This window comes from Pleurodeles waltl, chromosome 5, assembly GCF_031143425.1.
Source record: "Pleurodeles waltl isolate 20211129_DDA chromosome 5, aPleWal1.hap1.20221129, whole genome shotgun sequence".
NCBI classification, from domain to species: domain Eukaryota; kingdom Metazoa; phylum Chordata; class Amphibia; order Caudata; family Salamandridae; genus Pleurodeles; species Pleurodeles waltl.
This window is the reverse complement of record NC_090444.1, coordinates 115,931,684-115,955,594: the sequence shown is the minus strand read 5'-3', so window position 1 is coordinate 115,955,594 and position 23,911 is coordinate 115,931,684. Positions and strand designations below refer to the sequence as shown.

Here is a 23,911-nt window from a genome sequence, read left to right as displayed (position 1 = left end):
GACTTTTAAATAAGTGATATCACTGCAGGAACATCCTTTTTAGAGAAAATATGCACCCCTGCCATGTATCTAAAGGGATGCACAGAAGGGGCAGAGTTCAGCCCATCTGAATTAATTTTCTCCAATATTCAGTAGCTCTTTTTAAATATTTCTTCTGATGATAAATTGCGTACATTAAAATAATAACATAGCACCAAATCACAGGGTTAATGTTTGGCTAAATGTCCTACAAATTACAGATTTTCAATGATTAATACCCAAAAAAGGCAAATCATAATATCCTTCTCTCTCCTTGTTCAACTACCAGAGGTGTTCCACCAGACAATAGTTGTCTCTCGCTTTGTTACAGGAGAATAACAGCATAAGATCACCTAAAAAGGCCAAACTTCATAAGCTACAACATTGGAAACCTGGTTATAATGGAGTGGATGATAAACTGGGCACAGAGGACAAGTAAAATAGGTATGTGCACAAACAGAACCGAATTCGAGCTATGGTTGAGGTGAGAATTTCAGTTCAGTATTTTAAACCCCTCAAAACAATTATATAAAAGATCTACAACTGTTTTCAGTAGGATAAATATTAATTGTATTACTATTTTAATTGCAAATTGTAAACAGTATTCTAGATTTCTCTCATGACTGCCTTTCCATCATTGTTTCAGAGCCTGCCCATAGCAACTGTACAATGTGCAGTATGAAATTGCATTTTCAGTACAAAGAGGTGAAATCTTTCTGTCACTTGAGGAGTTTGAGCTTTTTAAAATATCGATGGACTTCCTCCTTTGGATAGGGCCTCAAGGCTATACACGTAGCAATGTTCTCTGGCTGCTCAATCCACACTTTGTGGTCAATGTTTTCTTGTGTCAATGTCTCAGCTAACATGGCCAAGGATCCTTCATCTGGTGCCTGAAAGAGTTAAAATAAAAAGTTTATCATCAATATCTATTCACACTGTACTCCAATAAGATGAATCAAACCAAGATACCAACCCCAAATGAAGTATATTGTTCTTTGTAAAGAAGACGTTTACCATACTGGGTGAGTTAAATTCACAATTACCAAAAATAATAATGAGAATGTGCTCTCTGTCAGCAGAGCCAATTCTTCCACTAAGAACTCAAAATAAACCTGGTGGTGGGTGTAGGAGTCACCTCTGACCCTACCATTTGCTTTAATTTTGTAATGGTGTTTGGTGGACCTGATGATGGGCAGCAGGCTGGATTACAATTCATATTTGTCACATTTAAAAGTTATTTTTTTAAATAAACTTGTGCCTCTTAAGTCTATATTTCTCATATCTAGCACTGCTGCCTTTTTCCTGTCATGCAAGTTATGTTTTATTCATTACCTGTTCTCACACTTACCTCTAGCACTACTTTGTGCATGCAGTCCAACTCTTGCAGGTAGGCACATGTATGTGGATGACTGTAATTGAGATGTATAGCTGCTGTGGCTGCATGACAGGCCTGTGCCACAAGGGCCCCGAGTGGCCATGCCAGGATCTTCTGTAGGTCTCCGCGTACTACAACATACTGAACAAGACGTTGGGGTGCACCACCAGTGCCGCCTGCCACAACCGCTGCCATCTGTGATGTGTGTTTCAATCCAGTAACCAATTTCAGCAGACCCTTACCAAACTTCCAATTGGCATAGAAGACAACCTGTTTTGATGCTGCCTGGTAAATTATTTAGGTGCCTGTCTTTAAGTGGCAGGTTTCCTATGGAGAGTTAATAGTAATGCTAAATTACAAACATAGCACCGAGGTACACCACCATATCTGTGCACATGTAATACAGATTTCAGATATCAGCGATCTCACAATTCTGTATATTTTATGTAGTTTAATTGTTACAGTATCAGAGATGGATACAAAATGCGGTGCAAGCTAGTCTGGGAGGAGATGGGAAAACAAAGCATTGCATTAAAAACAATTAGGCAGGAAGTGCATGTTTCCAAAGAGTATTATACAGTAGAACACTTACAGTAAAGTGTACAATGACTGCCTCTGGAAAGAAGCACATAAAAACTGCTGAGAGAATGCACCCAGAATCAGGAGAGAACCTTCTGATGCAAAGTAGCAGGCCACCAGACATACACAGAGATAACAGGTTCAACAAATGGGGATGATAGGTGGAAGTTCTAGTTTTGAGCTCCATAATTCCCTGCAATCACTATAGGATAGGAGAGCAGTTTAGGACATCTGCAAGTGACCTACGTGAAGAATCTCCTAAAAATAGTGACACTATATATCTGTGAACCTTTTTTTAGGAGATCAAATTGAGGCCTTAGTAGAAATGAGGGAAGACTTAGAGGTATCAGGGGTCTGGTTACTCCTATATGGGAGGACGGTCTAGGCACCTAGTTATAGTTTCCCAATGCCATGTGTGTTTCTGGGGTCCTGGAAGCAATAATGATCTTGGTTGGTCAGGGCAGGAGGTGCATTTTAGGTCTCTGTTACCCCTTGAAGTTAAGGAATGATTGACCAAAGGATAGAACGGATAAGATGTCGAGAAAAATATGTTTATCTGTTAAATAAGTGTCAAGAAATTACATGTTTAAATTGATCCACTCACCTTCTTATAGGATGTGTCTTACCAGACATGTCATATAAAATGTAAGAAGCCATGCCAAATGTAATATTGTTGAAGCTGGTAATGTGTACGTTAGCAATGAATGGCGACATGATACCAACTGTTGCTATTACAACCATACAAAATGATCCCATTTAGGGAACAACCACATTTTCATACCATTCCAAAGGTTTTGCCATTTTCAATGGACGAAGATGAAGATGTAGTGTACTGAATGACTTAAGCTCGACTTCCCCATAACTTTCATTCAACTGCTTGTGCCTATCTCAAAGATCAGGGTACCAGCAGCCACGGTAAACTTTTTGCATGGTGTGCTGCTGCTTATGCACAAGAGCTCATAGGCAATATTAAAGGTAAATGGGACCTCAAGTGAGGCAACACTTCACGTATGTTTTCTGGCTGTCACCTTACGACCAGAGAAAAGGAAACAGGAGACTATTTTCAAGAGTTTGGACTTACTCCAGGGAAAAAGGATAGATTTGACACAATGTCAGCTAGGGGATTCTGATATTTGGACCTGCCATGACGCAAGTAAATGGATAACCCTAGACGGGATATGATTAGGACCCTGCTAGCAGTGAAATCATGCTGCACCAGCCTAGGAAGGGTGGGTAAGTAGAGGGGAATTATTTTGGAACTACTTATTATTATAAGGCAAATTAAATTAAATAACTGATGTGAGAACAGAAATCAAACAGGAGGCCTTTTTGCAAAATGGGAAGGTTCTTATGACACTTGGATATTTAAAGTTTGAAAAAATGATGAAAAGAGTTATATGTCTTTATTAGCCAATGTACTTCAGCAGGTCAAACTCTTGTCCCTTTAAAGTCTGTGTACATGTCCTGATTATGTAAAATTTACTTAGCTCCTTCCATGTGCTGCTCTTGTTTGACAAAAAAAAATGTCTGTTTTTTTAAAGAAGCCTCCCTAAACCCTCAGGATATAAAAACCAACAAACACTGAAACTGGCGAATTGTGGTATTGGATTCACCACTCAACTCTTACATACCCCCAACTACGTGTTTCTTTCCGTCTTTTAGTGCCAAACACTATGACTGACAAATTTCAGTAGTTTTTATTTTGTTATATTTTTACCTCAACCAGAACATGTCTTAATAGAAGTAGCTTTTCAGAAATTTAGCATTTCTTTACTTACAGCGTTTTTGCATTACTTTTTCAAAAGTGTGCCTACCATGTATAGTGGATTGTAAATGCAAATTCTTGTGATCACTTTAATGAGACTTTTGGTTTATTAACTTCTTTCTCAATTTGTGACCTGCAAGTGATCATGAGCGCTGTGAAGATGTCCCAACTGGCTTATGTAGTGAACTATACTTGATTCTAATCTCTATATGGTTCATGACCGCTGATTTACAGTTTGTGAATAATAGTTTTTCAATCCATGGTTCCTGAAAAGTTACTAATTGCCAAACACATCACAAACTGTGATGCAAGTGCACAAATCTCACTTCATTTTCCAACAGTTTTGTTTCCGGAATTATGGATATTTCTATCCTGAGATGGGCCCTCGTCCCATCTGTGGCCAGCTTGCCCCAATATGGGATAGTTCGAAGGTTTTGACAGTGGGTAGCTCATAAACAAGTTTGTCAAACAGCCTGGAAATTGTTAACAAAAATAAAAATGTTATTTCTAATGAACTCACCATGTAAACCATATATACTTTTGTGAAATACATACATACCATCACCACCTTTAAAATGGAAGTGCAATTGGGCCCAGCTTTTGTTTCCCGTGGATCATTTCTGATCACATGCTGAACGGAGAGCCTCCGTAGCCATATACACTATCTTCATGCAAATCCCCAGAACTGTAATTTTGTTATGGTTGGGGAAACATGTTTGTTTCTGATAGAAAAGATAGCCACTTCCCCTTTACAGCGACTAAGGGCCTGATTACGATTTTGGCAGCTGGACTACTGTAGGAGGCTGGACTGGCTTGTAGTGAGTACCAAGGGGTACTTACACCTTGCACCAGGCCCAGGTATCCCTTATTAGTGTATAGGGTGTCTAGCAGCTTAGGCTGATAGATAATGGTAGCTTAGCAGAGCAGCTTAGGCTGAACTAGGAGACGTGTGAAGCTACTACAGTACCACTTAGTGTCATATGCACAATATCATAAGAAAACACAATACACAGTTATACTAAAAATAAAGGTACTTTATTTTTATGACAATATGCCAAAGTATCTCAGAGTGTACCCTCAGTGAGAGGATAGGAAATATACACAAGATATATATACACAATAGCAAAAATATGCAGTATAGTCTTAGAAAACAGTGCAAACAATGTATAATTACAATAGGATGCCATGGGGACACATAGGGATAGGGGCAACACAAACCATATACTCCAAAAGTGGAATGCGAACCACGAATGGACCCCAAACCTATGTGACCTTGTAGAGGGTCGCTGGGACTATTAGAAAATAGTGAGAGTTAGAAAAATAACCCTCCCCAAGACCCTGCAAAGTGAGTGCAAAGTGCACTAAAGTTCCCCTAAGGACAAAGAAGTCGTGTTAGAGGAATAATGCAGGAAAGACACAAACCAACAATGCAACAACGATGGATTTCCAATCTTGGGTACCTGTGGAACAAGGGGACCAAGTCCAAAAGTCACAAGCAAGTCGGAGATGGGCAGATGCCCAGGAAATGCCAGCTGTGGGTGCAAAGGAGCTTCTACTGGACAGAAGAAGCTGAGGTTTCTGCAGGAACGAAAAGGGCTAGAGACTTTCCCTTTGGTGGACGGATCCCTCTCGCTGTGGAGAGTCGTGCAGAAGTGTTTTCCCGCCGAAAGAACGCCAACAAGCCTTGCTAGCTGCAAATCGTGCGGTTAGCGTTTTTGGATGCTGCTGTGGCCCAGGAGGGACCAGGAGGTCGCAAATTGGACCAGGAGGTAGAGGGGACGTCGAGCAAGACAAGGAGCCCTCTTAGCAGCAGGTAGCACCCGGAGAAGTGCCAGAAACAGGCACTACGAGGATGCGTGAAACGGTGCTCACCCGAAGTTACAAAAAGGAGTCCCACGTCGCCGGAGACCAACTTAGAAAGTCGTGCAATGCAGGTTAGAGTGCCGTGGACCCAGGCTGGACTGTGCACAAAGGATTTCTGCCGGAAGTGCACGGAGGCCGGAGTAGCTGCAAAAGTCGCGGTTCCCAGCAATGCAGTCTAGCGAGGTGAGGCAAGGACTTACCTCCACCAAACTTGGACTGAAGAGTCACTGGACTGGGGGGGTCACTTGGACAGAGTTGCTGGATTCGAGGGGCCTCGCTCGTCGTGCTGAGAGGAGACCCAAGGGACTGGTAATGCAGCTTTTTGGTGCCTGCGGTTGCAGGGGGAAGATTCCGTCGACCCACGGGAGATTTCTTCGGAGCTTCTAGTGCAGAGAGGAGGCAGACTACCCCCACAGCATGCACCACCAGGAAAACAGTCGAGAAGGCGGCAGGATCAGCGTTACAGAGTTGCAGTAGTCGTCTTTGCTACTATGTTGCAGTTTTGCAGGCTTCCAGCGCGGTCAGCAGTCGATTCCTTGGCAGAAGGTGAAGAGAGAGATGCAGAGGAACTCTGATGAGCTCTTGCATTCGTTATCTAAAGTTTCCCCAGAGACAGAGACCCTAAATAGCCAGAAAAGAGGGTTTGGCTACCTAGGAGAGAGGATAGGCTACTAACACCTGAAGGAGCCTATCAGAAGGAGTCTCTGACGTCACCTGGTGGCACTGGCCACTCAGAGCAGTCCAGTGTGCCAGCAGCACCTCTGTTTCCAAGATGGCAGAGGTCTGGAGCACACTGGAGGAGCTCTGGACACCTCCCAGGGGAGGTGCAGGTCAGGGGAGTGGTCACTCCCCTTTCCTTTGTCCAGTTTTGCGCCAGAGCAGGGCTAAGGGGTCCCCTGAACCGGTGTAGACTGGCTTATGCAGAATTGGGCACATCTGTGCCCATGAAAGCATTTCCAGAGGCTGGGGGAGGCTACTCCTCCCCTGCCTTCACACCATTTTCCAAAGGGAGAGGGTGTCACACCCTCTCTCAGAGGAAGTCCTTTGTTCTGCCATCCTGGGACAAGCCTGGCTTGACCCCAGGGGGGCAGAAACCTGTCTGAGGGGTTGGCAGCAGCAGCAGCTGCAGTGAAACCCCAGGAAAGGCAGTTTGGCAGTACCAGGGTCTGTGCTACAGACCACTGGGATCATGGGATTGTGCCAACTATGCCAGGATGGCATAGAGGGGGCAATTCCATGATCATAGACATGTTACATGGCCATATCGGAGTTACCATTGTGAAGCTACATATAGGTAGTGACCTATATGTAGTGCACGCGTGTAATGGTGTCCCCGCACTCACAAAGTCCGGGGAATTGGCCCTGAACAGTGTGGGGGCACCTTGGCTAGTGCCAGGGTGCCCTCACACTAAGTAACTTTGCACCTAACCTTTACCAGGTAAAGGTTAGACATATAGGTGACTTATAAGTTACATAAGTGCAGTGTAAAATGGCTGTGAAATAACGTGGACGTTATTTCACTCAGGCTGCAGTGGCAGGCCTGTGTAAGAATTGTCAGAGCTCCCTATGGGTGGCAAAAGAAATGCTGCAGCCCATAGGGATCTCCTGGAACCCCAATACCCTGGGTACCTTAGTACCATATACTAGGGAATTATAAGGGTGTTCCAGTAAGCCAATGTAAATTGGTAAAATTGGTCACTAGCCTGTTAGTGACAATTTGTAAAGAAATGAGAGAGCATAACCACTGAGGTTCTGGTTAGCAGAGCCTCAGTGAGACAGTTAGGCACCACACAGGGAACACATACATATAGGCCACAACCTTATGAGCACTGGGGTCCTAACTAGCAGGGTCCCAGTGACACATAACAAACATACTGAAAACATAGGGTTTTCACTATGAGCACTGGGCCCTGGCTAGCAGGATCCCAGTGAGACAGTGAAAACACCCTGACATACACTCACAAACAGGCCAAAAGTGGGGGTAACAAGGCTAGAAAGAGGCTACTTTCTCACAACTACTCCGTCACAAACATGACATAATGGAATTGTAATCCGGCCGACGAGATATCCATCACGTTTGTGACGGAGTAACCCTGCCTGCCAAGATCATAATCAGGCCCCAAGTCTATAACTTGAGTGAATACATTCTTATATCTGGGAAGATCTTCAGAGACCTACTACTGTAGACTCAGTTGGCTTCAAAGGCAATAGTAGTCCTGCTGTAATGTTTTGGATCATTTGCAATTTCCAAAGAAGAAAGCAGGGGGCACCTAGTTGTTTGCAGCACCCACCGGGAAAATGGTGATAGTGAGAACGGCCTGTAGATTTTGGTGGTACATCCAAGTGGTGGTGGATCCATCTTAGCATTGTGTAGAAGGTGTTACTTGTGACATGAGAATCACATAATGATATGGATTGGAGTTACTGTTCACTCCAAGGTTTCTTACATCCCTAGATATTGCTGGCAGAGCATCCAGTTCTCTGAGGGATACTGTAGTGGACTGGAGGCCATTCTATTGTCCAGAAGTCACGGTCTCCGCTTTTGAGGAGTTGTGCTTAGGATGGCTGATCATCATCCGTTTGTCAGTGGTTGAAGTCACTAATCCAGTCCAAATTTATTAATGTTTATAGAGTGTTCCAGTTTTGGAACGATTTGTCTGTCAGCTACATAGTTGTAACATTTGAAATTTAAAAATATTGATTACGTCAGGTAAGGCATGAATAAAGAAAGAACAGGAGCGGGGCAATGAGCAAGCCTTTTGAGCTGTTGCATTGCAGAGGGCAGCAGAGGTACATAGTTGAATTATTACTAAGCTTTGCCTACCTCTGAGAAGGGGAGCGATCCTTTACACTGCATTTCCGTGTATACCAATCTCTTTAAGTCTCTGTAGGAGTGTCAAAAGTCAAGAAGTATTAATGCAGCAGCTCCATTTTGCCCGCTGTTGGTTTCAGATCATCACAGATGACTGACATTGTTATTATTGTGTTTATGGCTTACGGGAAAACAGACTGCTGCTCTGTCAGTATGTTATTTTCCTCAACAAAAGCGAATAGATGACAGAAACCTATTCTGTTTTCCCAGAAATTGACCATTAGAAATCAGTCTGCAGTTAGTAGTGTTTGATGTAGGAGGTCTTTAGTTCATGATGGAAGGATCCTGTATCTAGGGAGTCATTCACCACATTTCTAGCCTTGGATCCAGCACAGGTATTTAGGGTGAGGTCTGCTGGAGAGCTGATCTGGTTACTTGCTTTGATCACTAAATTCAGTATTGGATAGCTATTTGAAGTAGGTGAAATGATGCTGGTCGTTTGTGACTTCATTTCTGTTGAGCCTGACTTTTGTTAGTTGCATGTTTGTTTTTTGTACTCTAGATAATTTTACAGTTTCTTTGCTTATTTTTTTAGATAAGCACATTGATAATTACATAACAGAAAGCCTATACGTGCGATATGATGAAAGCAGTGCATTCTGGATTGCGGAATACAGAATTATTTATTTTAATGAACATTCTGCATTGACAATTAATGATAAAAAAATGTAATCTATTTGAGGATTTAATTGCTGACTTGTGTGCTCCATTGGGGCAAAGAATGGAAGGTTTTTATCACTCTTGCCATGAGACTTTCTGTTTTTGTGTTGTAGCATTTCTTAAGTTTTTTTTATGGATCTCTTACTTGTGCTTGTTGATGTATTCACTGGAATCTATCTGTCCACACCACTGATAATCCAGTTGCAGAATTAGGAAACTTCAGATGGTTGTTTTTAAGGTGAGGTCTTTTTAAAGTGTGAATCTTGTGTTTTGAGGTCTAGCTGCTTCCATTGTCCCTATCTACACTTGATGATCTATACTGTCCTTGTTGGTGTTTTTGACTGGGAGACCGATGTGACATTATGGCGATTGTTCCAAATTATGGGGTGGTTTCCAGTTGCCCTGGCATGACCTGGAGGAGTGAATATTACATGCACGTGTGTCCAGTTGCATGGGTATGTTGTGTTATAATGTGATGGGGTCAAGAGCCTCAATGCTTTATATGATGGATTTTGTTTGCAATAGGTCTAGGTGTTCAAATCAGATGTTCAGGTTAAGTTCTGGGCGTTCAAACCAAATGTTCAGGTTTCTTAATATTCATAGTTTATAGGGGTTTAATGTCTTCCCTGTAACCGTATCAATGAAGGCACCATTGCGTTTTTTGTTGTTTTAAAGTGAGATCAGGAGGTACAGACAGGCATATGTATGGGCCTGGGGGCATCCGAACAACATGGATTTGTATTTGGTAATATTGAATGCTTCAATATGTGTTGCTGCCTTTTTTATTAAATGTCTGCTAGAACACTTTTTGTCTTCCTGGTGCAGTTGTAGTAAATGATCCCATATTCACGGGGGACAGTCGCATAACAGGTTGGCGAGGTGTCTTCGCTAAACCACATTTCCGTAATGAAAAGGTCTGGTGATGAATCTGAAATTAAGCTGAGGTTTGTTCAGTTCTTGTTCATTGACCGGGCGTTAATGACAGCACATTTTAGAGTCTTTGTATGAGTCATTCTTTTTTTAGGGTGACATTCAGGGGTGAGGGGAATTACAAATCCGTGAGGGAGATTTCATCAGTGGCAGGTAAGTAGTTTGCATCTAAGGGACAAGCATGTTAGCTGGAAAAGGGTGCGGGAGGTTACAGACTGGTTGGAAATGCAATGGTGAAGGGGAGTTGGCATGGTGAGGCCCACATCAGTTTACATGGAAAGGAGAAGGGTCAGGGTGGGAAGGATTTTTCTGGGAACATGACCACTATATATGCTTGTTGTATGGGTTGTTTGCCAGCACATCGAGTTTTAGCATGGATGCATAAGTGGATTGCATCTGAGGAACATGCTTTAGAAAAGGGTGTGGGAAAGCTAGGTGAGTAGGAGGTGGGGAGTTACAGTGAGGGTTAACTATGGAGATCAGAGTAACTTGGGAAGGCCCATACTTGTTAAAGTGGAAGGCAGGCGGTTCAGGGGATTATTCTGGAAATGCACAGTCGTTCTGCTCTGCCCCTTAACTTCTCTATGGTGAGAGACACTGCAGCACAGGCACATTGTGGGAAGTATCATACGGTAGCCGTCTTTATTTTGCTTCTTGGATTTTGGCAATAGTCTCAGCCCAGAGGTGACCATCTCTTCTCGGCTGAAATTTCCTGTGGGCTCCACCAACTTGTGAATAAGTGTTCCGGACTTAAGTTGGCAGTAGGCTCAACCCAGGAGTTAATAATTTCTTCCAAGTGGATTGCTAGTGGGTCTGACTTAGGAGAGATTATCCAAGAATAAAGAATGAATATGCATATCTACACTGGTTTTTAATTCTGTTCATAGGACCTCACCTACATCCTAAAAAGTGTTCCCTGAAAGCAGGGAGCCTATTTATCCTTTGGGTCAAAGGGAGCCTTTGACCCTGTCACCAGGCAGGTCGCTACCCCCATCTGCCACGCAGCCCCCTGTGGGTTGAACCTCCGTTGCCACTTTTGCCACCTGACTACTCGCTCCCTTTTTTCTATTCCCCTGAGCTTGTGCTTCTGTGCCACTTGTTTTTTCCATTCTGTGCCCCTGTGTTTGGCTTTCTGTACCCCTGTGCTCTGTTGTCCCTCTCCTGCCGTCTTTTCCCGCCGTTTTTTCCCCGGGTTTTTCCCCTGGGTTTTTCCCTTGCTGCTGAGCCCCTGCTGCCCCGTCCCCTTCACTCCCATTGGCTGCCCCGCTCCCACCACCCAGCTGCTCCTCCCTCCCTCTGCCCTCATATGGAGGCCGTGAAGCGGTGGTAGAGAGCGACCTTTGACCCTGTCACCAGGCAGGTCGCTCCCCCCATCTGCCACGCAGCCCCCTGTGGGTTGAACCTCCGTTGCCACTTTTGCCACCTGACTACTCGCTCCCTTTTTTCTATTCCCCTGAGCTTGTGCTTCTGTGCCACTTTTTTTTTCCATTCTGTGCCCCTGTGTTTTGCTTTCTGTACCCCTGTGCTCTGTTGTCCCTCTCCCGCTGTCTTTTCCCGCCGTTTTTTCCCTGGGTTTTCCCCTGGGTTTTTCCCCGGGTTTTTCCCTTGCTGCTGAGCCCCTGCTGCCCCACCCCCTTCACTCCCATTGGCCGCCCCGCTCCCACCTCCCAGCTGCTCCTCCCTCCCTCTGCCCTCATATGGAGGCTGCGAAGCGTGCGCGCAGCGGGCGCGCCGCTGGCGTGCCGAAGGCGCGCCTAAGGCAAGCCCGTCTGCGCCCGTCCGCGCCTGGACCACACCCAGCACCAGAACCCCTGGAACCCGCACCCCCGCAACGCCAGACTGCACTACGACGCAAGCACCCTCCACGCACTCAACACCAGATGAGACCACCCCTGCTACCGGGCCACCCCGAAACGCACCCAGGGGCCTTTCACCTGCCGGAACTGCAGATTCACCAGCATCCAACCCTCCACACCACCAGCCAGAGAACCCAACCACCTCCGCTGCATCCTCCTCAACACCCGCTCCGCTCGCAAACACGCCATCGAACTTTGGGACCTCCTAGACTCCACTGCCCCTGACGTTGCCTTCCTGACGGAGACCTGGCTGAATGCCACCTCAGCACCAGACATTGCCATAGCCATCCCACAGGGCTACAAGATCTCCTGTAGAGACCGCACCAACGGAGTGGGAGGAGGAATCGCCATCATCCACAAAGACTCCATCAAAATCTCAACGAACACCGATGACACCCTCACCACCGCCGAGCACATGCACTTCCAGATCCACACCGACCCCAACACCACCCTCAGAGGAACTCTCATCTACAGACCTCCCGGACCCCGCCCACAGTTCAGTGACACCATCGCTGACCTCATCAGCACCCACGCCCTCGCTTCCACGGACTACATCCTCCTCGGGGAACTGAACTTCCACCTCGAGAACAACAACGATGCCAACTCCACCGCCCTGATCGACAACCTCGGACTCAAACAGCTAGTAACGACACCCACTCACGCCGCTGGACACACGCTTGACCCCATCTTCTCCGCAAGCCCCCACGTCTCCTTCAACCACACCACCGAACCACACTGGACCGACCACAGATGCGTCCACTTCACCTTCAGAAAACCCACCACACACCACCGCACCCAACAGCTACCACGCCGCTGCTGGGGCAAGGTCACCGGGGACCAACTGACTACCGCCCTCGCCCTGAGACCACCCACCGACCCCACCGACCCAGACACTGCCGCGACCAACCTCACACAGTGGATCAACGACTGCGCCAACACCCTCGCCCCTCTCAAGACCTTTACAACCAACCACACCAACAAGAAAGCCGCCTGGTTCACCGAGGACCTCCGGATCTCCAAGCACACCTGTCGGAAGCTGGAGAAGAAATGGCTCCACGACCGAACACCAGACAACCACACAGCCCTCAAGAGCGCCACCCGCAGACATCACCAACTCATCAGGACCGCCAAGAAGACCGCCTTCAAGGACCGCCTAGACAACAACGCACACAACACCAAAGAGCTCTTCAGCATCGTGAAAGAACTCTCCAACCCCAGCTCCATCACCAACGACATCCCGCCATCTCAAGACCTGTGCGACTCCCTGGCCACCTTCTTCCACCGCAAGATCACCGACATCCACGACAGCTTCAACCCCGACCCCCCCTCACCCACCACCGAGTCCACCACCCCTGCGACTACCACTCGCACCAGTCGCCTGACCGTCTGGTCCAGCGTCAGCGACGAAGACACCATCAAAACCATGAACTCCATCCACTCCGGATCCCCATCGGACCCCTGCCCTCACCACGTCTTCAACAAAGCCAGCGCAGCCATCGCGCCCCACCTCCGGAAAACAATCAACTGTTCCTTCGAGACAGCAACCTTCCCAGAAAGCTGGAAGCACGCCGAGATCAACGCCCTTCTGAAGAAGCCCAAGGCGGACCCCAAGGACCTCAAGAACTTCCATCCCATCTCCCTGCTCCCTTTCCCGGCAAAAGTGACCGAGAAGATTGTCAACAAACAGCTGACCCGCTACCTCGAAGTCAACAACATCCTGGACCCGTCCCAATCTGGTTTTCGCAGTAACCACAGCACCGAGACCGCCCTCATCGCCGCCACTGACGACATCCGGACCCTGATGGACAAAGGAGAAACAGCTGCCCTCATCCTCCTGGACCTATCAGCAGCCTTTGACACGGTCTGCCACCGCACCCTATCAGCACGCCTCCATGACGCCGGTATCCAAGAGAAGGCCCTGGCTTGGACCACATCCTTCCTCTCCGGCAGAACCCAGAGCGTCCGCCTCCCACCCTTCCGCTCCAAAACCACTGAGATCATCTGCGGCGTCCCACAGGGATCCTCCCTCAGCCCGACACTGTTCAATGTCTACATGGCCCCCCTCGCCCACGTCGCACGACAACACAACCTCAACATCATCTCCTACGCCGACGACACCCAGCTGATCATATCCCTCACCGAAGATCCCGACACCGCCAAAGCTAACCTCCACCGAGGAATGAAGGCCATAGCCGACTGGATGAAGGACAGCAGACTGAAGCTGAACTCAGACAAGACGGAGGTCCTCATTCTCGGACCCACCCCATCAGCCTGGGACGACTCTTGGTGGCCCACGTCACTAGGCACAGCCCCGGAACCCACGGACCACGCACGCAACCTGGGGGTCATCCTCGACTCCACTCTCTCCATGACCAGGCAAGTCAACGCCGTCTCCGCGTCCTGCTTCAACACCCTCCGTATGCTCCGCAGGATCTTCAAATGGATCCCCCTCGACACGAGAAAAACCGTTACCCAGGCCCTCATCACCAACAGACTCGACTACGGGAACGCCCTCTACTCAGGAACTACAAACAAGCTCCTGAGACGACTCCAACGCATCCAGAACGCCTCAGCTCGACTCATCCTCGATGTCCCCCGCCGCAGCCACATCACACTCCACCTGAGAGGCCTGCACTGGCTCCCCATCAACAAAAGGATCACCTTCAAGCTCCTGATCCACGCACACAAAGCACTGCACAACACCGGACCCACCTACCTCAACAAACGACTCAGCTTCCACACCCCCACCCGAAGCCTCCGCTCAGCCAACCTCGCCCTCGCCACAGTCCCCCGCATCCGAAAAACCACCGGCGGCGGCAGATCCTTCTCCTACCTCGCCGCCAAGACCTGGAACACTCTCCCCACCATCCTACGACAGACCCAGGACCTGCTGGCCTTCAGAAGACTCCTCTTCGACCAGTAGCATCCCCCCCCTCCCCAGCGCCTTGAGACCCTTGCGGGTATGTAGCGCGCTTTACAAATGCAGTGATTGATTGATTGATTTATCCCTATAATAGTTTGGAAGGAATGAGGCAAACCCTGTGATGTAGTTTGGCCACATGGGTTGGTGGGTGAGGGTTTGCCTATCAAACAATGTATTTAAAAAAAAATTAAAATGAAACCTATATGATTAAGACACCTGGGCTCCCTAGACTATTGTAATATTTAAATAGAGGGCTCTCAACGTCCTGTTAGCTTGTTTTATTTGTAGATTACATTGAAGTACACGATTGAGAAGTGTTATGAACTACTTTCCAGTGCTTTTCTTTGACAGGTAGGGGGTTGGGCCCTAGGCATTCACAAACCCACATAGGTAGGACACCGCAGAAGGATGCGCTTAACCTATCTGCACTTTATCTAGAAGTACCATGATATCAGGTAGATCACGGGGGTCCCTTGAGTTACTAGGTGGATGACTGAATCTGAAGGTAGGAGAAAAAAAAGTCACACTTTTCGCCTGCAATGGGGCAGGGTTGGGAGGGGTTCGACAAGCAGCCCTATGGGTCAATGGAAAGGAGGGCTGGAGAACAGGAATTACACTGGCCAGATGTACACAATAAACAAATAACCTACACTCGCACATCCAGGAAGACCTTCACTGACATCCCGCTGTAAAATATTGTGAACCTCCCTTTACTTCAGTTTACGTAACAATCTGAAACGATATAATTAAAAAGAAACAAAAACAGCATGGCAACCACAATCCTGTAATCTCTGCGCACGAACATAACCTTATGCATGCAGCATGACTAAATTTGTAATGTCAGAAACCCACAGCGTAGCGTACTATCCGTCCGCAAACTGGTTCAGCTGCTAGCCAGGGGCCGGAAGCGCTGTACACCCATAACAATCCACTTTCTATATGTCTATTTTAATGAAGTCACCGTGTTATGCCATTAATATTATATGTATTTTAAGCATTTTATACGACGGACTGTGAGGCCGTCAGACACTTAGAAACTGACCATGAACGAGCCCGCTCCTCAAGCGGCGTTGATGTTCGGATTGCATCTGAGGAACATGCTTTAGAAAAGGGTGTGGGAAGGCTACGTGAGTAGGAGGTGGGAGTTACAGTGAGGGTTAACTATGGAGATCGGAGTAACTTGCGAAGGCCCATACTGGTTGAAGTGGAAGGCAGGCGGTTCAGGGGATTATTCTGGAAATGCACAGTCGTTCTGCTCCTTAACTTTTCTGTGAGAGACACTGCAGCACAGGCACGTTGTGGGAAGTATCATACGGTAGCCGTCTTTATTTTGCTTCTTGGATTTTGGCAATAGTTTCAGCCCAGCGGCGACCATCTCCTCTCAGCTAAAATTTCCTGTGGGCTCCACCAATTTGTGAATAAGTGTTCCGGACTGAAGTTGCCAGCAGGCTCAACCCAGGTGTAAATAATTCCTTCCAAGTGGATTGGTAGTGGGTCTGACTTAGGAGTGATTATCCAAGAATAAAGAATGAATATGCATATCTAAACGGGTTTTAATTCTGTTCATAGGACCTCACCTACATCCTAAAAAGTGTTCCCTGAAAGCAGGGAGCCTATTAGTCCCTATAATAATTTGGAACGGATGAGGCAAACCCTGTGATGTAGTTTGGCCACATGGGTTGGTGGGTGAGGGTTTGGCTATCAAACTATTTATTTAAAAAAAAAAGTTGAAACCTATATAGTAGACACCTGGGCTCCTTAGACTATTTTAATATTTACATGGAGGGCTCTCGACGTCCTGATAGCTTGTTTTATTTGTAGATTAAATTGAATTACACGTTTGAGAAGTGTTATGAACTACTTTCCAGTGCCTTCCTTTGACAGGTAGGGGGTTGGGCCCTAGGCATTTACAAACCCAAATAGGTAGGACACCGCAGAATAATGCCCTTAACCTATTTGCACTTTATCTAGAAGTACCAGGATATCAGGTTAAATACATCAGGCAGATCACGGGGGTGCCTTGAGTGACTAGTTGGGTAACTGAATCTGAAGGGGGGAGAAAAAAAAGTTACACTTTTAGCCTGTGATGGGGCAGAGTTGGGGTTCGACAAGCAGCCCTATGGGTCAATGGAAGGGAGGGGTGGAGAACAGAAATTACACCGCCAGATGTATACAATAAACAAATAAGATACACTCGCACATATGGGAAGACCTTCACTGACATCCTACTGTAAAAGGCCTGTAAAAAGCAGGGGACTTTTACTAATTTTGTGAACCTCCCTTTACTTCAGTTTACATCACATTCTGAAACGATATAATTAAAAAGCAACAAAAACAGCATGGCAACCACAATCCTGTAATCTCTGCGCACGAAAATATAACCTTATGCATGAATAAATTTGTAATGCCAGAAACCCACAGCGTAGCGTGCTATCCGTCCGCAAACTGGTTCAGCTGCTAGTTAAGGGCCGGAAGCGCTGTACACCCATAACAATCCACTTTCTGTATGTCTGTTTTAATGAAGTCGCAGTGTTATGTCATTCACGTTATATGTATTTCAAACATGTAACTGATACAACTGATTGTGAGGCCGCCAGACACTTAAAAACTGACCATGAACGAGCCCGCTCCTCAAGCGGCGATGATGTTCTGCATCTGACAGCTGTTCTCGCCCCTTTTCAAGCAGGTAAATGTCGCTTTGGCGGTGCTTGGAGAACGGTACAAACTTGATAACGTGGCCTGTCCAGCTGACACAAGTTCTGGGTCCGCAGCGTGCCACTGTACTAGAGGCACACACAACCACGGGAACCGACCAGCAAGTAGCTGAGCCACCACTTCCGGTACCACCTCCTCTAGTACCATACAAACAGTCGATATCGGTCCTTGTGTGGCTGGGGCACCAATTCCGGGTCGCTAAACCAGGGACAGCAGCACACAATTGAAGTGCAGCCCACGTGCAGCTGGGCCGCAACGTCAGGTGCCACACCCTCAACCATACCAAACAGACAGAACCGGTCTACATGTGGCTGGGGCACCGTTTCCGGGCCTGCTGTGAGTTCTTCCGGGGCGACAGACGGCAGCTGTTTTCCCGGGTAGTAGAGAGGGCGGTTTCTTTGAAGCTGCTCATGCAAAAGCTTCATCACAGCGTCCCTGGGCAGTGGAGCTCTATGGCCACTTTCGGCATCTTAACATGTTAAAAACCATGCGAGCGAATTTTACCACATTCCTTTGTAAGGCTGTTGGATATATAAAAAGCCAGTAAAAGAAGAAAGAAAAGTCAGTCAGGTTTTAACATTGTTTGACAGGCAGTGGGAGGTAAGGCCATGTTACGCAGACGATTAATTAAAGAGGATCAGCTGTCAATTTGCTTTTGTTTCCCATTTTTACACCCCCACCTTGCTGATTTGTGATTTTCCATGTATTTTCAGTGACGCTTCACGACTTGATAAGCGAGATAGAAAATCGTATTAATTTTTAAAGGAAACCACCTTCTTGCAGCTTGAGTGTCTAAGACTGGCCTCGAAACAACGGTAAAATTAAAGAGTAGTGGGATTAAAACATCTAAATATTAGAACACTTGGGAGTACAGTTGAGACAGAGCTGGACTCAGAAAGCTGAATTTCTACAATTTAGGCATTCATTCTGTGGTTCTTTTCTTTGACGTAATTACTTAGGCAAACAAATACCATGTGATTAAAGACAAGGAATTTTCGTCAAATGTTACCTTTTTTTTTAAACCCAGCAACCTATATTTCTATCTGCCCCTCAATAATAGCATCTGATATTCTAGTGTTGGTCTTACCAAGTTCTGATTATTTACCTACGTTCCAGTTACTCACTATGTTCCCATCTTGCATTTCCTCGTAATTTATATGTTACTATTATTCTGTAGAGCTTTTCGTTTTTGTCTACCGGGGCAATCGTACTGCTATGTATTGTATTGTTTGATCATCACGTTTCATTCAGAAACACGCAAGACATATTTTTCCATGTCAAAGGTCTCCTTAAACTGTGCAGATTCGCACAACCGAGCGGAATTATTATGTTAAATACAGAGAACAGCCAGGTCCAATTTAAGAAGTCAAAAACGTAGCAACTTCCTTGTTTCTTTTTTTTTTCTAAAAATATTGTGTTTGTATTTTAAATAAATGTGACGATCCTTATTCTTTTGCACCAAGTGTTTTCTAACTAACGTAGAACCTCGCTTCCACCTTCAGGAGTATCATTCAACTAGCTTACATCATCCAGAAACCTCTGTGCACAAAGGTTATCGCTGTATTTGAGTTCGCGATCTCTCATTATTTCAATTCACCTTCCTGTCCGGTAACCCTTGTTGACTGAGCATAATAAACCCACATTGATTATGTCAATACCTTGCTTTTTCAACCAAGATTATTTGCCATTTCTGGCATACATAGGAAGCCGAGTTTGTGTGAACTACAGTGTGGAAAAAAATGATCTCATGTTCCATAAGCACAAAGCCACCTACACACAACACAGACTCAGATTGGATTTTAAATCCCCAGACATGTCCATATCTATGTCTACATCAAAGCTGCTGTTTAGCTTCCCTGTAAAATCCCTCCCTATTTTAGCCTTGCCAGCATTGCTCCCCCATAAAAAAAAAAAAAAAAACCTAATGTTTGTACTTATCCATACTTATCTTGCCCATGCTTGCCGTTAGAATGGGTATTGTTGATATTGGGATGTGATGTTGTATGCCCCCTTTCTAGCTCTGACTTGGCAGCATGGCTGCCACCAGACCATATGTGATCTGCTTTCAGGAGAACTACAAAGGGGGACTGTGGCCCCGCCCAAATTCACTCTGTGAAGGATGGAGCTTGCCCTTTGCGGTCCCACAAAAGGTACTGCAATGCTGTTGAACATTATTATCTAGAGAATTAGATATTTATGGTGTCTGTTCTTTTTTGCCATGTTGATCGTGATTTACCAGTAGCTCACAGACACCTTCAGAGTAGCTCACAGACACCTTCAGAGTAGGTCATAGCATAAAGTTCATTTTTGAATAAGCATAGGGTCACATTTTCTCTTTAAAGTTAAGGGAAGGGTGTGTTTATTTTACATTATCTTCAGACTGCAAATTGCAGGGCCTGATAATGAGCAGTAATGGAGTCAGAATTATGACCTCTGACACAGAGGCGAAGAACTGAAGCAAAATTGCATAATTCCAGTGGCTCTGGTTATAGCCAATAAGCCTTTAAGAGCTGATTGTTATTGTACCATGTTAGCTGCAGACATTTATTTTGTTACATGAAATCTCACAGATCACCTTTGTAAGGAAGGATTTCAGTCCCCTTTGACAAACCCAAAGTGGTAGACGGTTTGCACAGTAATAATTTGTGCTTGAAACTCCTTGGAAGGTCTGACAGGCTTACCTGTCTGTCAGGATCTGGTAAATATAACTAAAAATACAATACATACATTTTGGAAATAAAAAGGAGAGGAGAGAAATCAGATTAGAAAAATGTAGTAATTCACAGGGCAGTAGACCCAATGGCTGAAGCAAGCTGATTGTGTCCATGAAGAACATTCAAAATGGGGAGATAGGTCAGATACTTCAAGCAATGACTCTGTTGCTCTATGAGTTCCACGTATACATCCACCTGAAAAGGATCACCTCTGTGCCCTGACTGGTGGGCCAAGCCTTTAATTTTCAATTTGTATCTTTTTTTTCTTTATCATCGTTTTATTTCTAGAGTATATTAAAGCTCTTCAGACATTGCTATCCGGCTTCTTGCTTACTCTTATTTTCAACTGCAGATTGTCACAGCCTCTGGATCGGACCACCATCATAGAATGGTATTGCTCATAGGTTCAGTGTTATACCATTCCAAGACGGCCAGCACATTGGGCCTGCATGTGGTAGCCATGCTGGACCTTGAAAGTAACGAAACACCATGTAGGGTACCATTGCAAGGCAACCACCTGATGCTACATTTTAAATTGAATTTTGTTATTACAAGCATATGCTTTCCGTGGTAAGGTGGCAGCATATTTTATTTTTCTACTTTTATTATTTTAATTTATCTTGCATATGTTGTTTGTGTGTGATTTTATTGTGGTTACAATACTTTCTTTTTGGCATCATTAATAAGGACTTTAACTGCCTTTTTAGGAAAGAGGTGCCCCATTGACACACTTTTGGACCTGTACATGAGTAGTGAGAATGGATCAGGCAGCAACTCATCTAAGAGATGGTAAGTTGATGCATACAATATGTACTGTAATTGTTTTCTGTTTGATCACTGAGTTTGTGTTTTCTTTCAAGCCTTGAGAGAGAGGTAGTTGTTTCAGGGAATTTACATCGAAATAAATTGTTGGTGTGTTCTCCTTCATTTTTCTTTTGCAGATCTGGCATTCAGTACATTAAAACACAAAAACATTGCCCCCCAAAATCTAATACTGTTGTAGCCTTTCCCTTTAAAAGTAGGGTAACATCACAGTAACAAAAAATGTTTCTACCATATTCAAGGACTATATTGTAATGTAAACAGTACCTACTGCCTTAAGGACCGTAGAATAAAATAAATTAAGAAACAGCTCATGAAGAGCCATTTAAGGAATACCAAAATACCTATTGAAAAATAGTTGACGTAATGTAGTGTACAAGTGGAGCTGTGTTCTGATACTGCATTTGATAAAAGCCAGTCTATTCTCTGTTTCCCTGTGTGTTGGTGACATTTCCCCAGTAATCGGTAGCAGTATTCTTTATGCTGATTCCATTCTTTGTCGCCTCAAAGACTGGTCAATCAAGATCAAGTTTAAAGTATTGTTGTTTTTCTGAAATTCTGAACCAAGAAGAAAGTAGTTGCGTGATTGAGCAAATCAGTCCGCAATTGTGTGGCCCTGTACTAGAAAAAGTGGCAATCAAGGGTTGAGCTCACATTTAAATTACTGAAGCATTTAATATACCGAACAAGAGTAGTGACATTATTTCTTTTTGTGGACTACCATCCACTGTAACTAATAATCCACTTTCTCAGAACACTTCAGCAAAACTTCTGGCTGTGGTGAACATGCTACATGACTTGAAAGACATTTCCTTATGCACACTTACTGAAAAAGGATTGGTGTCTATGGTTGAAGTGACTTACACAAAAATACTTAACTGTAGGCCATATGACTATTTTGGGATTTCTTGGCATACATAAACTTTTACTAGGACAAGCAGAGCGGTTGAAAGGATTTGGATGGAGGAAGTAATAGCAGGCATTTCCAGACTAAAAGTGAATAAATCAAGAGATTGGATTGCTTAAGACCAATGTTCTATACATTCTTTTGTAAGGTTTTTGCTCCTATCTTAACTAGGCTGCTTATCTCTTTTCTAGAGCCAGGAGTAATTACTAGTATGATATTGGAGGCTGTGATCAGTCATCACAAAACATGGATAAATACCACCTTGAGTTTGGTTTATATATTCTTATTTCTGTGCTTAATGTAGATGCAAAGTTGTTTAACAGGATACCGGTACCCAGCATAAGCCCTCACCTTCTTGGACTGATAGATTCGCCCCTTGGATAAGCTGCCTGAGATAACACATAGGACATTTTGCACATCATTGAAATTAATCACTGAACAAAGAAATGCTTGCTTATAAACGTGCTAAATGCTGAAAAGGCATTTGCTCGGGTCAAGTAGAGAGTTCGGTGGAGAACTCTTCAAGTCTTTGGTTTCCAGCCCAAGTTTCTAAAATGGGCGGTGAGTGGGTTTAGACATTTCAAAGCTACTTTATAAATATGCACCGGATCATCACCTCTGTTTAAGATGCTATGCGGGATTAGGTAGGGATGCTTTTTAACCCTTATTGGAATCTTACGTTAGAAGGACCTAGATATGTATAAACATCTGAGGGATACAGATGGGAAAGGATGACTTTGAATTGATAGTGTTGCTGCTGATTTGTTGATTTCTGCGTCAGACCCAAGCGCTTTATTTCCATCTTAGTGTAGGAATTGGATGAGTACGAGGCAGTCTAGGGTTTAGAGTTAACCTACAGAAATCCCATGCTATGATCATTAGAACAGTCAGTGAAAATGAGGGTTTCCTTTCCAGTGGGCAACTGAGTCACCAACAGAGTTAGGGATCCAAATTACGACAACTGTTGAACAAATGATTCCTTCTGTCCATAGACCACTCATACTTTATAGTCTTATGATTTGCAGTCTTGGTACAATGAGGCCTTTTAATGGTTTGACATAATTGAAACCAATAAAATGTGTCGTAAAATACTTTGTCTATTTCAGACTAACACTCCGGTTCCCAACTCACCTAGTAAAGAACTTAAACGGCCTAAGAGATAAGCTTATATGGACTGGAAAAATGTATTGGAAGACCTGTGTTAATAGTGCCAGCATGTATGAATGGGCTAGGATTGGCAAGCTTAATGAGACACAACTAGGCGGCATAGTTATGATACGTGGTAGAATAGAAAAGATCAGAATCTGAAAAGTAGTGGTGGTTTACTGACCAAACTGTTGCAGAAATTCATATTTGGAAGCCTCGATGGTTAGAAATATCCATACAGTTAATGTACTGTCACTGGGGCCACAGTGGAGTTCTGAGGCAAAATATCTGCAAGATTGGGTTTGTCCCCCATCCTTGTTAACATTTATATTGATAACAAGCAACTCCAATTTTACATCAGCACTGGAAGATGGTGCATTTGAGGCTAGGAGGAGAGAGAACGGTGTTAAGATGGTAGAACTGTTTCAGGAGAGAGGCATTAACACTTTTGAAACTATTAAAAATAAATATGGCACACAGGAGCAGGTGAGATAACATTATTATCAGATATATTAGGCACCAGTTGTTACGTCAGTCTATTAGACCCCAGGTAACTCACCCCACCATAAATTTGAAAATGGCTCCTCCTAAAAATGGGGCTAATAATTTCTTTTTAGAATTATATGGCCTACACCTAGCACATAACACAGACAGGACATTTCCATAACAGAGAAGGTTAGAAATAGACTTAGTTAGAAAACTCACTGAGATTTTATTGGAGGAAGTCTTTAATAGAATTCGTCTTGGTTAGGCACACCACTGGGAA

General features: G+C 44.8%; 2 protein-coding genes across 5 annotated transcripts in view; one reads left to right on the top strand and one right to left on the bottom strand.

Annotated features, from left to right (window-relative positions):
• Positions 1–564: 564 nt before the first annotated feature.
• Positions 565–17,697, bottom strand: PTRHD1 (peptidyl-tRNA hydrolase domain containing 1). Of its 2 annotated transcripts, none has more exons than XM_069233760.1 (3): positions 17,455–17,697; positions 1,367–1,720; positions 565–908 (listed from the first exon to the last, which is right to left on the bottom strand). In XM_069233760.1, the coding sequence occupies exons 2-3, from the start codon at positions 1,586–1,588 to the stop codon at positions 738–740; spliced, it is 393 nt and encodes a 130-aa protein (XP_069089861.1). In that variant the 5' UTR covers positions 1,589–1,720; positions 17,455–17,697; the 3' UTR covers positions 565–737. The 2 variants fall into 2 exon arrangements, with proteins under 2 accessions (XP_069089861.1, XP_069089862.1); XM_069233761.1 differs by lacking the exon at positions 17,455–17,697 and adding an exon at positions 15,884–16,004.
• A 92-nt stretch (positions 17,698–17,789) lies between these two features.
• The window catches only part of CENPO (centromere protein O), a 91,942-nt gene continuing 85,820 nt past the window's right edge, over positions 17,790–23,911 (top strand). The window contains exons 1-3 of one of the 3 annotated variants that reach the window (XM_069233758.1): positions 17,899–18,156; positions 18,270–18,371; positions 20,978–21,059. In XM_069233758.1, the coding sequence (XP_069089859.1) occupies positions 21,029–21,059 (31 nt within the window). In that variant the 5' untranslated portion in view covers positions 17,899–18,156; positions 18,270–18,371; positions 20,978–21,028. The other 2 variants (XM_069233759.1, XM_069233757.1) reach the window with 2 other exon arrangements.